Source organism: Vidua macroura, chromosome 12, assembly GCF_024509145.1.
Source record: "Vidua macroura isolate BioBank_ID:100142 chromosome 12, ASM2450914v1, whole genome shotgun sequence".
Lineage (NCBI taxonomy): Eukaryota > Metazoa > Chordata > Aves > Passeriformes > Viduidae > Vidua > Vidua macroura.
In genome coordinates, this window is record NC_071582.1 from 12,123,120 (window position 1) to 12,138,337 (window position 15,218).

A 15,218-nucleotide genomic window follows, 5' to 3' on the forward strand; every position below is an offset into this window, starting at 1 on the left:
CACTATATATGAATATAAACCACAGAGCTCATTGCAAATATTCAATTTCCCATACTTTCCTTTCCTAAACATAACTTTCTAAAACCAAGCAGAGGGTCTACCACTTAAAGTTTGAAAGTCTGAAACACAAATCTGCCATTTTAAACAGAGTATGTTTTTTGTTTAATTGAGTACTACTTGAGGGCACTCATGTTTATGAGAACCTTTGCTGGAAAGAAATAAAACAAGAGAATATGTTTATAAGACATTGGCTTGAAAATACATTCGCCTTCTTGGAATGAAAGCTCCTTATAACCTTTTGTCTGTACATTCTCTGGACAGACATTAGTATGTCCTACAACAAATACCTGGTAAGTCTACATATTCCATATGAGCATATTCCATATAAACATTTGCATATGTATGCAGTACAGAACTGTCCTATGAAAAGAAAGATTAAGTAGATATTCAGGAGTAGAGGAATAGAAAATAAACACTGAAATGAGAAAATTTGGTCATGAATTGAAAGGAAATCTATTACAGGCCCTTTTGCACATAATTAGGCTTAAGGAGAAGGCTTGCTGGTTTTCACACTACGCAGACCTATAAAATTTTGTGAGTTCCTATTCAGCATTTAGAACTATTATGAACTGCTTCTCTTAACGCTGCCTGCTTTTATTCACATGGCTTACTGAAATACTTTGTGTACAGCCTTGGTTCAGTAAGGAATGTGATTAAACCACAAAGGTTTTCTTACACTGCCCCTCCTGAGGCCTTCAGAATACACTGCAGGACAGACTGTAGTTATGCTGTAAACCACCTTCTCTGGGTTTCCTGTGAATTTAACTGTGTCTGACTAGCATCGAGCATTTGACATCCCAATTCTTGTATGTCTGTGGTCTCAAGGTCTGTGTGTATTCAGCACATGTGTGACTTTATTTAAAATGAAGCTACTTTCAAGAATAAAACTATACACATACTAAATTTTATCTTGTAGCCCACAACACTGACAGACCTCCTAGAAAGTTTTTATAAAAGCACCACACAATTCATGGCATAATCTAAGAAGGTGGGGGACCAAAACTTTTCTTAAATGCTGACTAAGCATTTGTCAGAGCAACATACTACAACAGGTTTACCAAATGTTGAATGAGTATCTGTGTCTTAATTACTTGTATCAGCAGCTTCTCAAGCCAATCCTGTGGCTCCCCACGTTTTTTAACCAGTACCCACATCTGAGTAATGGTGACCAAGGAGCAGAGGGAAGCACTGGAATGGTGAAGCCAAACATTTGAGATGTTTCAGAAGCACCGACTGAGCAGGCAGCACTGAGGACACAAAAAGAGGGCAAAGAAATGAGGGTGGCAAACAAGCCCTGTCGTGACCAGCTCTGTGGAGAACAAGCCAGATGACCATCAGAAAGGGGGGGTCAGTGTATTTCATCTGTGGAATAAGGGTATAAGAAGTCTCCAGGGCACAGCACTCACCTCACAGGCATTGCTTTGACAGCCCTTCAAAAGGGAAGGCCCAGGGCAGTGGCTGAGGCAGGGCATGAGGGAGGTGGCAGACATCGAGTACTGTGGCCACTCAATTGAGGACATTGAGGGACTGGAGCAGGTCCAGAGAATGCCAACAAAGATGGTGAAGGGCCTGGATCACAAGTCCTATGAGGAATGGCTGAGGGAGCACAGAGAGCTCAGCTGGGTGAAAAAGAGGCTCAGGCAGGACCTTATTGCTCTCCACATCTCCCTGAAAGGAGGCTGTAGCCAGGTGGGGCTTGGCCTCTTCTCCCAGACAGGACAAAAGGCCACAGTCTCAAGCTGCACCAGGGGAGGTTTAGGTTGAACATTAGGAAAAGATCTTTCACAGGAAGGGCGACTAGATACTGAATGAACTGCCCAGGAATCACTGTCCCTGGCTGTGTTTAAGGAGAGACTGGACGTGGCACTGTGTGCCACGGTTAGACTGACACGGAGATGTTGGGACACAGGCTGTACTCGATGACCTCGGAGCTCCGCTCCTACCGAATTCATTCCGCGATCCTGTGGGGGCCGAGGCGGGGCGCAGTGCGCGTGCTCCGCTGTGGCGCATGCGCGGGGCCGCCTGTCAGCGCGCGAGCGGCTGGGCTGCGCTCCGGTCCCTGCGCGGGGGTCGCGGCCCGTCCCGCCCGCCGCGGGTCGGCAATGCCGGGCGGCCGCGCCGCGCCGGGCGGTGGCGGAGCGGGAGCCCCGCGGGAGGGCGAGGCGCGGTGAGTAAGGGCGGACGGGCCCGCGCAGAGCAGGGGGGGTTGCTGCCCTCCCTCGCGGAGGCAGCGATGGAGGCGGCAGTCTTAAAGCTGCTCCCGCTGGACCCGGGAGATGAGGGCACGCAGCGGTGCCGCTTGGGACCTGCCGCGCTCTCCGTCCTGGGAGCCAGGATCGGCGCCCCGCTGAGGATCTCCTTGCCCGGCGGCTGCTGTGTGTGCACGGCGTGGCCCCGGCACGACCTAGCGGACGGGTACCTGCAGGCCGACCTCAGCTGCAGCACGGCGGGGCTGACGGCGCGGGACCTGCGCGGCCTCTCGCTGAGCGTGGGCCGGCTGCAGCTGCTGCCGTACCGACAGCTGCGAGCAGCGGCTGTGAGAGTGGTCCTCAAGAGCGCCGCGCTGAAAAAGTCGACTCCCAGAGCGGTGTTGCAGGAGACTGTCAGAGAACTGCTAAGAAATGTGTACGTTTCGCCTCGTTATGTTGTTACTGTTGCCCCAAGTCCCGAAAACCCCGTGGTGTATATTGAAATTTTGTCTGCATCTCCTTTGATGGAGGAGGAGGGAGCTGGATTGATAACTCCCCAAACAAGCATAAAAATTAAGGAGGTGATCACTTTAGAATGGTACAGAAATCTATCAGAAGACACTGCAAAAACTCCAGTTGCAGGACTGGATGATGTAGGGAAGTCTTTGAAAGAAATTATTGATCTGCCTTTCCGCTTTCCAAAAACTCTCAAGAAGCTGGGTCTTGCCGTCCCTAATGGAGTGCTGTTAATTGGGCCCCCAGGTGTAGGGAAAACTCTAATAGTAAAGGCAGTCGCAAAAGAGCTGGGTGCGTATCTGTTTGGCATCAGTGGCCCAGCCCTCCATGGTTCAAGACCAGGAGAAGGTGAAGAGAATTTGCGAAGAGTCTTTGAAAAGGGCAGAGAGATGTCAAACGAGGGCCCAACCATTCTCTTTTTTGACGAGATTGATTCTTTATGCCCAAAGCGAGGAAGTTCAAACAATGCTCCTGAAGATCGTATCGTTGCTCAGCTGCTGACGCTGCTGGATGGTGTGGGGAGTGAGGGTAAGATGGTCATTGTGGCAGCGACAAACAGGCCTGATGCCATAGACCCTGCACTGAGAAGACCTGGCAGATTTGACAGAGAGGTAAATAAACCCTGTTACTCATACATTCACATTTTTCTTTCCTTGTTGAGGTGGAAGTGGGCTCATAATAGTTTTTTTTTAATGTCTTCTAGTCATGTTTCATAGTGGGATTTTATAGGTTTGAGACAGGTGTCTTGTTTCTGTCTTTAGTTTGCTGCAACTTGGGTATGGTTGTTTTGGTGTTTTTTACTCAGATCACTGAGAGTTCCATATACATGAAAATGGATGGGAGGAGTCTTTTTGCTTCTTTATCATAAAGACATTGACCCGATCTTCAGGGGCTTTGTTTACTTACAGATGCTTAGCTTTACAGGATTGGATTTTTTCCATTTAAATCCTAGATTGCAGATTTGTGCATTTCTCCTTAAAAATTTATTGTGACAGAGAACTATCAACCTGCGGTGTCAAAACTTCTATTCAGGTTTCAGTAACAGAGGTTGGGTCTACTCTGGAAAAGTTCCATTAGCCTAGTAGTCCAAAGAAGAAAAACACATGCATATGACACACAGTGCTTGTGCTTGTATTGTTTATTTTCCTGGCTAAACCCACTCCTAGATGACCAGTTTAATCAAGTTCTTTAATGCTTTCAGAATTATAAATTTCATTATTTTCTGGTAAAATGTGAAATGGTATTTTAAATACTTGTCATTTGTATAGAGCTGACAGTAGGTTTCCTGTAAAATTCTTTAGTTGGGATATAAGTATATATATTTTTTCAGTAGTCAATATAAAGCAGAGACAAAGTTGCTTGCTTAGGTCTGTAAAATAAATGAGTATGGCAAATTATCTACTTAAAATTTTTGTTTATCATGTTTGGTTTAGGTTATTATTGGGACCCCAACAGTTACACAGAGAAGATCCATCCTGCAGTTGCTTACATCTGACATGCCCATTTCTGCAGAGGTTGATTTGGCTAAGCTGGCAGAAATGACGACTGGGTATGTTGGAGCTGACCTTACAGCGCTCTGCAGAGAAGCTGCCATGCAGGCTGTGTCCCACAGCTCTTTGGTATGGTTGCAAATCAGTCAAGAACGATGCCAGTAATATTTGTTCTACCCTTTCCTCATTAATACTTTACTTGAAAAGCTCAGCATGTTGAAGACTTGGACCAATCATATTATAAATTTGTTATTTTTGCTCCTTTCAGTTCTTACCTTAGTTCTGTTACTGCACCTGTGGTTTAATAGTGGCATTTTATAGCTTGTTTCAGATAAAATGTGTTACATTCTTCAGTGTGTGGTGAAAATGGATTTTGCAACTTTTTTTTTCTGTTCATAAGATTGTGGGATGTGATGTATGTTAACCCTGAAAGCAACTATTTGATTTAGCTATAGTTCAGGGACTAGTACGTTTCTCTGAAACATTAATTTCTGTTAATTTTTTTTTCCTGTGTAAAAACTTGCTATTAAAGAGGTCATATTTTACTTTATGTTGCACTTTTGTGTGTGCAGTGTTTAAGTTCATTAAGTCAGGTATTGACTTCCTTATTAGTTGTATTTAGCCTTATGTGAAGTGTTTTGCATATTAATGCAGCATTTAAGTATTGCATTAAAATGGTGTTAATATGCTCTATCTGGGCTTATTTTTCAGGATTCAACTGCAACTGAAACCATGATTAACATGGGAGATTTCCAAGACGCTTTTAAAAAAATTCAACCATCCTCTTTTCGAAGTGCAATTGGACTAACAGAGTGTAAACCTGTAACTTGGGAGCAAATTGGTGGTCTTGAGGATGTGAAATTAAAGTTAAAACAGGTAATGTATTAAACTAATTTAGATAAACAGCTAATTTCTAATACGTACTCCAAGGTATTCTGTACGCTGCATTATGAAAATTATTTCTTTTGCAAATTACCTGATTATAAATTGTATTTTAAACATTGTTACAGTGTTATTACAATGTTTGAATTAGAAATCTTGCATATACCACCACCAAGCATAGTAACATCATGGGAAAATAGGCATGTTTTTAGTAGCTGAAAAATACTTAACTTGTAGCCAGATAATTTTTCCATTCCTGAATATTTATCCAGGGATGGCTCTTGGCTGTTATCTCTTCAGGATTGCTTTTAGTTCTGTTTCAAATAGAAAATTTAAGCAGGGGGCAATTTGTGATGAAAGACTAAATCACTATTCTCTGATTTCTAATTAATGTTTGTATGAAGGAGAGGAAATTATGTACTTGGCAGTTTTATTGATTGCTTGTTATTAAGAATTTCATCCCTTTTTAATGTATTGCCAGAGTATTGAGTGGCCTATGAAATTTCCTGAGGCGTTTGCCAGGATGGGTCTGTCTCATCCCAAGGGTATTCTTCTCTATGGGCCATCTGGGTGTGCCAAAACCACGCTGGTGAAGGCTGTGGCCACGAGTTGTCACTGTTCCTTTCTCTCTGTAAGTGGTGCTGACCTGTTCTCACCTTACGTTGGAGATTCAGAGAAGATTTTGTCTCAGGTACAGTTTCTAATTTGTGTAAGGTTCTGTAGTCTATTTTTGCTTGATTTTTGTAAAGTATTCGTTAGACCTAAATTTTGTTGTTGAAAAGATGATAGAGCTCTCATCTGATCATAAAATAGAAACGGCTTACAGATTCACATGTTGATAAAGTGAGAGTCTGTCCCTAAAATTATACCAGTGTTAAACTTTGGATTTCTAGTTTTTTGTTTTCAGTTCATTTAGGAATATAAAAAAGAAGCAGAATTTGCCAATAGTAAATGTAAGCCAGAACAGCTCTTAAGTATCATTACAAATGTACCTTTCAAGTTAAGTAAAATACAGAGTACATGTATGTGGGATTCTTTTCTTCACCTTAACTGATAGAATGCAGGTATTAATGTTTTATTTTATTAACATCTGTTGTAAAGGTTTTTCGCCAAGCAAGAGCAAATACTCCAGCAATAATATTCCTAGATGAGATTGATTCTATCTTGGGATCTCGGGCACTCTGCAGAACTGGCCATGGTGTCTCAGAGCGGGTTCTTTCTGTTCTTCTCAATGAATTGGATGGAGTTGGGCTGAAAGTTACAGAAAGAAGAGGAGGCAAGCTACAGCTTGAGGCTCAGTGCCAAGAACAAAGTGATGAGGAAAGAAAGGTATTTATGCTCCCTGTTCTGTATAGGAAGAAGGAGAAGTGCTGTCCAGTTGTTTCAAAAATATTATTTGTTGGCATTCACATTTTAAACTTAAAATCCTCACACTTAAAAACATACAAGAAGCTGTTTTACTCTATCATAAGTACTAGTTTTTAGAAGATACTGTATATAGGCTGCTGATTGTTTTTACATACATTGTTTCTCAGTGAGGTTTTGTTTGAACAAAATACCCACCCAGGCTAATGAGCGTGATTAGTTGGGTGTTCATCTTCTGTCACAAAAATCCTTTTCTTGACACTAAAGTAATTTTTTAGATTGATTGTGTGATTTTTACTCTTAAACAAGTTCTTCCCTGAGCTTACTTTTTCTAAATACTTCCCCTACTTCATTTGCAGTTCTTTCTCACACATAATGCATACAAAAGCAGCACAGTTATGATCAGTTAGTTATTTAAACAAAAACTTGTACCTTCACTTGTCAGTGAATTGTTCATAGCATTTAATATTCAGCTTTTTTGTATATAGATTTTTTTCTTACGATGGTACTTTCTGGGGGAATAACAAAGAAAACAGTTCCAGAATTGTAGGATATGGAATTTTTTGCATATAAGAAGTTGCTTGTTACAATCTGGTCAAAGAAAAGTCTTTATTTATTGCCAAGGCAGATACTAACTGTATTTCTTCTTTGTCATGTAATCTGCACTGCACCAAGGCAATTTTTAACTTCAAGAAAGATAAAATACTAATATTGAAGGGAAGATAACTACTTGTAACATTACATTATCTTTTTGCCCTTCCCCTCTTCTCATTAGTAGTTAACTAATATCTTTTGATAATATCTATCTCAGCCATGTTGCACTAATTTGTTTACATGATCTCTTACACAGCTAGAGTTTCAGGAAAATTTGAACAAAGATTTCATGGTAGTTGCTGCAACAAATAGACCAGATATGTTGGATGATGCCTTACTCCGCCCTGGAAGGCTGGACAAGATGATCTATATTCCACCACCAGATCTGAAGGTATTACACATCCATATGTGGCTTTAAAGGGAGAGATATTCGTTGCCAGCATACTTTAAGAGCAAAGGGGGCATATTCCTGTAACATACTTAACAGATGGTAGGTGTTTTCACTGGAGATCAATCACCAAATTCAAGGTACAATGAAAAAATTTTAAAAGTAATAAAGATATTTGTATTTTAAACACCAATAACATTTTAGCTCGTGTAGGTAGTTACAGTATTGCATATGGAAAATAGAGAAAATACATATTTACAAAATCAAGCTACAATTCAGGACATACCAAAATAAGTTGTCTGTCCTTGCTTCAAACAATTTTTGTGTACTGTTCCCAAGGTTAGTGTACCTATTTGTCCTGAGCTGCACAAAAAAAAGTTGTCCCAAAGCATGCCAAATCGGGCCTGTTCAGCCTAAAATACTGTGTTTTCTTGAAGCAAGGAGTGACTGTGAATAATAGACCTTACATCTATAAGACAACCAGAAGTGCATTATCTCCATTAGTAGCATCTTATTCTTCCACCAAAACCAGGTAGTTTTGGTACTTTTCTGGATTTTCCTTGGCTCTAATTTCAAGTTTGGTACTGCTTTGGAAAAAGATTAATTTTTGGTTTGTTTGGTTTTGTTTTCTTGCATAATATGCACCAATTTACAGGGAAGACTTTCCATTTTGAAAATCTGCACCGAAAAAATGCCATTAGATACCAATGTGTCATTACAAGATGTGGCAGTCCTAACAGACCTCTTCTCTGGAGCTGATATTGAAAATCTGTGCAAGGAGGTAAGAAATATTCCTGACTCATCTGTGAAATAAACTCTAAATAGAACTTTGAATGAAAAAAGAGAGCTAATTCACAGATGTTACTAAGCCATCTGTAGTAAAGGCACTTTCCCAGTTTGCATTGAAAATCCAAAAAAAATGCTTAAAACAGAAGAACTGAACAAGGGTTCATTTTTTAAATAGAATAGCCAATTAAGAATAAAGTCTGTCTGTGATAATTTACCAGAAGTCAGGGAAGTGTAAACCCTTTATTTCATGTGGCCTCTCTAATCCATGTTCACATCTAGGTGAATTGCATTCTTTGTACTGCAAGCTGTAATTAGCAGGTACTGTCAAGTCTAGAAAGAAAAAAGAAGAGAGAGAAGAAGAGAGATCCAGAATTTGAGTTGAGTTGTATAAAAGACAGAAGACTAGTAAGAAAATAGAAATGCATAAGTCATGAAGGATGTATTGCCTAATCCAGACAGAAAAAGTGAATGAAAAAGTTACAGTAACCTTACTTGGATCTTTATCAGTTGTTAAATAACTGTAAGTTATACAATGCTGTTTTCAGATGCTTTAACTAATGCTTTGTTCCTTGTAAAATATTTTAGAATCCTTACAGTATTCTTTACAATTTAAAACATGATAAGGACTAAGTTGTTTTTTTTTTTTTTTCTTTTAAAGGCTGCTTTGTTGGCATTGCAAGAGAATGGACTCAAAGCAACTGCTGTAAAACAGGAACATTTTGTGAAATCATTGCAGACTGTAAAGCCATCTTTAAACATAAAAGACTTGGAATTTTATGAAAAATTCTCTAATCAAAAAGTAGCCTCTTGAATCTGTAAAGGAGTGGCATAAGTATTTTTACATATATTACAAAGATTTTGAAAAGGTTTTTATCTTTCCTGCTTTTTAATACTGTACTTACTGTAGTTTTCAGGGAGTGTGAAATACAGTAAAGTGTCACTTTCAAAAAGTTCTGTAATTGAAATAATAATAAATTAAAATCTTGTTTGCTTTGGGTAGGTTTATGTCTGATGAAACAAGTAATTGAAATACTTTGATAAAACACTATGGAACAGCTTAGTGTTACTGTAGATTTCCTACTTTTAAGTACAAAAATGGCATAATAAGAAAATATAAAATGTGTTGTGAAGTCTCCAAAAGACAGCAAATATGTAAGAAATAGAAAAGCTTTCAGGAAATTAAATAGGAAGAAGTCCCACTCTATATAAAATACAAGGTGTGTTATATGTGCCTATATACATATAGCCTTACTTTCTTACAGATTCCAAAATGCAGTGGCAGTGAAAGGGTTGTTAGTGATCAACTCCTTGGTGTAGGTTTGGAAGTCAGGGGTTTTGGGAGTAATTTTAGGTTAGTTACTGCTCACTGTACAAACATTTGGATTGAGTAAGCAGATACCAAGTATGTAATCAATTCAAACTATAATTTCTTCTTTAGAAAAGGGAGTTTGCATAATGACAATTTCTGCAGAATTGTTTTCCCCACCCAGCCATTCCTTGTCAATACATTTTTGTATGTTGCCTTCTAAAATACACAAACACTTCTAAGGAAATTGGTATTACATGTATGTAAGTGTGCATTTTAACTTACTAGAGTAGGAAGGTTTTTAGTATTTTTTTATTACCTTTTATTTTTCACAGTGAAAATGCTTGGGAACAAAATACACCACTGTCAACGACAGTTCCTTATTTTAGCCGAGGTTCAGAAGTTATAAGCCCATTAACAAATATTTCTCTCTCATAACAGGCAGTGGTTTATAGTGAGATAGATCAGAAAAGGAAGTTCCAAGGCAGTTGGTGACTGGGGAAGGCAAAAGGCAGTAGTAGAAGCTGTTGAAACTTAGGAAAGGGTTCAGATACAAACAACTGCCCTACAGCTTGCTGGCTTTCATCACCAACTTATAGAAAAGACAATCCTGTAGCTTTATTGGTAGCAACAAATAGACCGTGCTCATGACCTTCCCAAGTACACAAAGGTTTCTCAGCAGCAGTGCTGAGAAGAAGTATGAAAACTCTCTGTTTTGCTTCCCAGTCTTTGAGAGTTTGCATTGGAATTGCTGGACCTCAAAGTTGTTACAGTAAAATGCTGCCAGCTCCTCTGCCCGAGGGTGGTGCTGCTTAATTTCCACACTTGCTCCCTAGAAGGAGCAGCTGAGCTGATTGTGCCCTGTTGTGTGTTCCTTGCTGCAGGGAGCGAACAGAACATGTGGTAAAGGCAGCCTCTCCTTCCTCTCACTGTCCAGTGGACAAGAGAGAAATGTACAGGAGTCACCTGCTCTCACCTCCAGCCCACCCTGGTACTTTTTCTCAGAGAGGGATATTGGGAAGTGATAGGAGCTGTGGAACACAAGAGAGTGATGAGAACGTGAGCCTGGGTTGAGCTTTTGCTGCAGCACAAGGGGACACGGTGACACTGGGCTCCTCTTGGTCGCTGTAGGCACCTCTCCGAGCTCTGAAGAGGCAGGCTCTGTCATCGCCGGGGCGTTTGCCCTGATACCCTGTTCTTTGGGCAGCTGCCTGCAGAAGGGGACGGACAAGAAGACAAAGGAGAAATGGAGAAGGCGGGTTTGAGTGCTGCAGTGACGGAGAGAGAAGGAAGGGCGCAGGCCGCCCCCCGCGGCACCTGCAGGGGGCGCTGCCGGCCCGCGGGCCCGCTCCGCGCCGGCCGCAGGGGGGCGCGCTGTCCCGCCCCCTCAGGGCGCGGGGCTCAAAGAGCGCGGGGCGGGCGCGGCCGGCGCCTCCTGCCTCACCCGCGGAGCGCCGAGAGCCGCCGGCGCCTCCTGCCTCACCCGCGGAGCGCCGAGAGCCGCCGGCGCCTCCTGCCTCACCCGCGGAGCGCCGAGAGCCGCCGCCGCCGCTCCGCTGCCGCCGCCAGCATGAACAAGGGCATCTTGCACACGCTTAAAACCAGAAGAGAAGTGAGTTTGCCTGAGGGGTCGGGGCCGTGGTTACCCGCCCGCGGGGAGGGATGCGGGGGGCTCGGGCGGCTGCACCGGGGTTGCCACTTGGTTTCCTGAGGAAACGGGAATCCGTAAAGTTCATGTATTAAAAGTGGGGTGTGGAGATGGGTAATAGAGAGGTAAAAGTGAAATTTGCATATTAAAAATGAAGTGGTGTAAAGAGTAATATGGAGGTAATGGACAGGAACAGGTGATCCGTCCCTAGTTCTGTGTAACCCTTGCTCCCGCTACTCATGGGTCTGTAGCTGGGACATAAGATCACCTCTTTTCTCTATTTTATCTTCCAGCTCATTCCCCTGGCCGGAATATTGTCCTTGGCAGCAGTTGGGGCGTTCTCTTTTTGTGTCTATTCCCTATTCAGCAAATCTGATGTGATGTAAGCAAAAACTTACTGCTTGGAGCTTACCCTAACTTGTTTTATTCAACCGAGTATTTGACCATCATGTTTTAAACACATAAAAACAAACAAACAAACAAAAAAGACGCAGGCACATGTTCCAGAGTACTGGGAGTAGTGGTAATGACTGAAGTACCTGCAGGTTGTAAATAGTGAGGAAATTAATTAATTTGGAGTGTAGTCCAAGTTATTTCCTAACTTTTGATTTAATAATTACTTGCTTTAGGTATAAGAAGTATTAAATGTTCTAATTAAGAATTTCATATAATCACATAGGCAGATGAGATGCACATAGATGAGATTGCACCCAGGCTATCGACTTGTATATAAAGAACAGTGTTTGATAGTATTAACTTAAGATAGTAGTCCAATGGCTTGGCTGATAATTGGAGCCAAATCCTATACTCTTAAAGCTTTTGGGAGTTTATTTATTTATTTTAAAGTGATTGGAATAGGCACTTTAACTGTCAGGGGAAAAGTCCTTTTACTTTGTGTCTTTATTCAGTTTTGATTTTTCAGCTTGCTTCCCTCACATTGATACATGAACAGTGCTGGCTTGCTTGTTGCTTTGGAAGCTGCAAATAAAGCAACCCATCATTGACTCCCACCCAGATTTTAACATACAGTGCCCAAACCTGTAAATTTGTGTTTTAGGGAGTTCCTTACTAAAGTGAATAGCTCTACTGACAATAGGCTGCTCATATGAAAATATGCTCGAGGACACACCTTAAAACATAATACCTGTTTTATCTTCTTTTAAAGCATTCACAAGATTGGCAGTTCAGAACCATGGGAAGCTATTGATCCTGCCAAGCCTCAGAAGGTAATTTGTACATATAATATATGTATAAATAGCATAAATTTCCAGCACAATGAATCACTTCTTTCAATGTGTAAGAACTAGCAAAATATGAACGAGAGAACAAGTGTAAAGTTGATGTGTATCTAGTTAAAAGTGGAAACAAATGCTTCATTCGTTACTTTATGTCTTCACTCTATTTCTTAATAATAGGGATCTCTTACACTGTAGGTCTGATCTTAAATTCATTCTGTACTTCTGGTTGTTGTCCTATGTCCATTCCCACCCCAAACATCCATTTACTCAATTCCATTGATAACAGTGGAAACTTGGGAGTTTAGTGGAAGTGCTGTTTACCCTTACCTTGTTCCTGAATTACAGAATTGAGTAAGAATGAGTACTGTAGCCTGAAGGAAAAACATCTTAATTTATTAGAGCACTTAGGATAAGGAAAAGTCAACTTATTTGGCGTGATTACTTAATTAATATCCAAGTGATTTTGTTCAACAAACTATTATGTCATCTGTTGCATATTTCTGAAAGGAAAATGTAAAGCCACTAGAACTTCTTCAGCAATAAGTTGCTGTTTGATATGGGAGTGGAGTAAATGCTCACTGGAATTTTACTAACTTTCATATTTTCCATTTCTTCCAGCTGGTAACAATCAATCAGCAGTGGCAGCCTATAGAAGAGCTGGAAAAGGTTAAAAAGCTTACGAAGTGAGAAGTTTCTGTTGCCTGAAAAAGGTACCCTATGAATCTAGTGGAATCACTTCTGCACAAACTTGACTACTGAAATCAGTGTGCGGAAATGCTTCTGCTACATTTTTAGGGTCTCCCTACATTTTTTTGGACTCTGGATGAGGAGTTTCATGTTGCTTTAGAAGCTGGCATACAGCATCCACATAGTCCAAAAATCTGAATCAAAATATTCATTTTCAATAAGCATTTGATGTAAATTTTTGAGTATTCACATGGTAATTACGGATCAAAAATGCCTTCGTAGTTTTTGTAGGATTTCAGGATTTATTTCAAAATACATTAGTTTTGCCATTTTATTCATTTTTAATAAAATAAAATCTAAATTTATACATTTATTGTAAATTCAAAAACCTTTATAAATTGGGATTCCTGGTCTCCTTCCTTTCTGTTCTGTATTTCAATGTTGTATAGAGACCAAAGTCATAGCCCCAGGATGTCTTTGTATGGCAGCATATGTGGTCATACAGTACACTTGCATTCCTTGTCTGTGTTAGATGTGGGGACAGATTAAGTCAAAACTAAACTAATGTTGTGCTGCAAATGCTGAAACTTAGCCACTGAGGAGTCCAATAGGTTATTTAAGACAGCAGATTTAGGACCTCAAAATCTAAGAGTTAAGCATGGCTAGAAGTGTAATGAAAATCAGGTAATTTCTTTTGTATTTAAATATTGTTCATGATTAAAATTTTTTGAAGTTACTAGAATTAGAAAATCTGCATTATCCAAAACTATGCAGTGTTAATGTCTTCTTTTTGTGCAACGTTGTTCAAGTGCAAGCTGCAATGTACTGCACAATTAACAATATTTTTAAAGATTTCTACATGCTATTAGGAATATCTCTCTTATCAAATAGAAACTAACAGATTAAAATTAGGAATGATTATATGAAGAGACAAATCCTCTTTAAGCTTCTGTGTGTTTGCTTATGGGTTGGCCAGGGAAAGAACGTAATGGGCAGGTTCCCAGTAAAATCATGAGACAATAAGTGCATCCAATGGCAGAACAGTCCTTTTGAAGATATTTTCTGTATGTGTCCTCTCCAAAAAGTTTCTCTTATAATGGATGGTCAGAATTTAAAATCCTTTCTGTGAGGAAGAAAGCAAAAGTGAAACAACTGCTAATTGGGAAAAGTCCCCTTAATTGAGTAATAGTCAAGTGCTTTAGGTAATTCTGCTGCAGCAATGACAGACTTCATTTAGAAAAGCTGTCTCCTGAATTCCAAGGTAGCTTGGCTTCAGAAGCTTTATGTTTTCTTCAGCTGAGAAAAAAAAATAATCTAAATGTTGCATAAGTTTAAGTTTATCTAGTGAGGATGACTCAGCAGCATTTATGTTTTAGAGTGAGAGGAACTACTAGTCTTCAGAATAAGTCCTTAGCTTGCATTTAAGAAATAACATTACAAGAAGATTGAATAGCATAGAACCACGAAAATACAGAACTCTGAGGAATACAAGTTTTAAGTATTTTAAAACAGAAAATATTTTTAAATCTTTCTCTGTATTTCCATATTTCTACTGGACTGTAGCAAAAACTAAGTGCCATGCTCTGAGTTGATGCATTAATTGTTCTTCAGTAAGTCACTTTTTTTGGCTGCAAATACTATGACCTAAGTATCTGTCAATATTGGGAAAATAAGTGGAAGTAAATTTTAGTTAATTTTTGTATTTAGCCACATTTCAGTAATGTTTCCAGTAGCACATTAAGCAGTGTGACTGCTGTCAGTCACAGGTTGTTGCTTCTTTTATCATGTCCTGAAGCATAACAGCTCTGATAATAAAACTGTTTTGCTTTGTAAGCTGTTCTGTTTTTCTTTCTTAATACAGATTTTTTGGGGAGGGGTTTCACACAATATAAAAAATCAAAAATTTCTTTTGGCAGTTCAAAAATATTGTGAATATTGTTAAAGTTCTTAGGGTTTTGTGTCTTCTCTGACTGTCCCTAAAAATCTGTCTCCTGCATAGAGGGTTTTTTCTTATAAGTAGCATACACACAATGACTCTATCTCCCAGTCAGCTACTCAACATAAAT

At 40.0% G+C, this 15,218-nt stretch overlaps 2 protein-coding genes and 1 long non-coding RNA gene across 3 annotated transcripts in view; 2 read left to right on the top strand and 1 right to left on the bottom strand.

Moving 5' to 3' along the window:
- Positions 1-1,997, bottom strand: part of LOC128813412 (uncharacterized) — a 36,832-nt gene extending 34,835 nt beyond the window's left edge. Inside the window, exon 1 of the long non-coding RNA XR_008439034.1 lies at positions 1,467-1,997. This is a non-coding gene — a long non-coding RNA (uncharacterized LOC128813412). The remainder of the gene's footprint in view (positions 1-1,466) is intronic.
- A 240-nt stretch (positions 1,998-2,237) lies between these two features.
- SPATA5L1 (spermatogenesis associated 5 like 1) lies at positions 2,238-9,272 on the top strand. Its single transcript, XM_053988506.1, has 8 exons — positions 2,238-3,376; positions 4,199-4,384; positions 4,967-5,131; positions 5,619-5,828; positions 6,239-6,466; positions 7,353-7,487; positions 8,140-8,265; positions 8,932-9,272. The coding sequence occupies exons 1-8, from the start codon at positions 2,294-2,296 to the stop codon at positions 9,082-9,084; spliced, it is 2,286 nt and encodes a 761-aa protein (XP_053844481.1). The 5' UTR covers positions 2,238-2,293; the 3' UTR covers positions 9,085-9,272.
- Positions 9,273-10,825: 1,553 nt separating this feature from the next.
- Positions 10,826-14,985, top strand: C12H15orf48 (chromosome 12 C15orf48 homolog). Its single transcript, XM_053988703.1, has 4 exons — positions 10,826-11,191; positions 11,521-11,609; positions 12,393-12,453; positions 13,084-14,985. The coding sequence occupies exons 1-4, from the start codon at positions 10,826-10,828 to the stop codon at positions 13,150-13,152; spliced, it is 585 nt and encodes a 194-aa protein (XP_053844678.1). The 3' UTR covers positions 13,153-14,985.
- Positions 14,986-15,218: the final 233 nt, after the last annotated feature.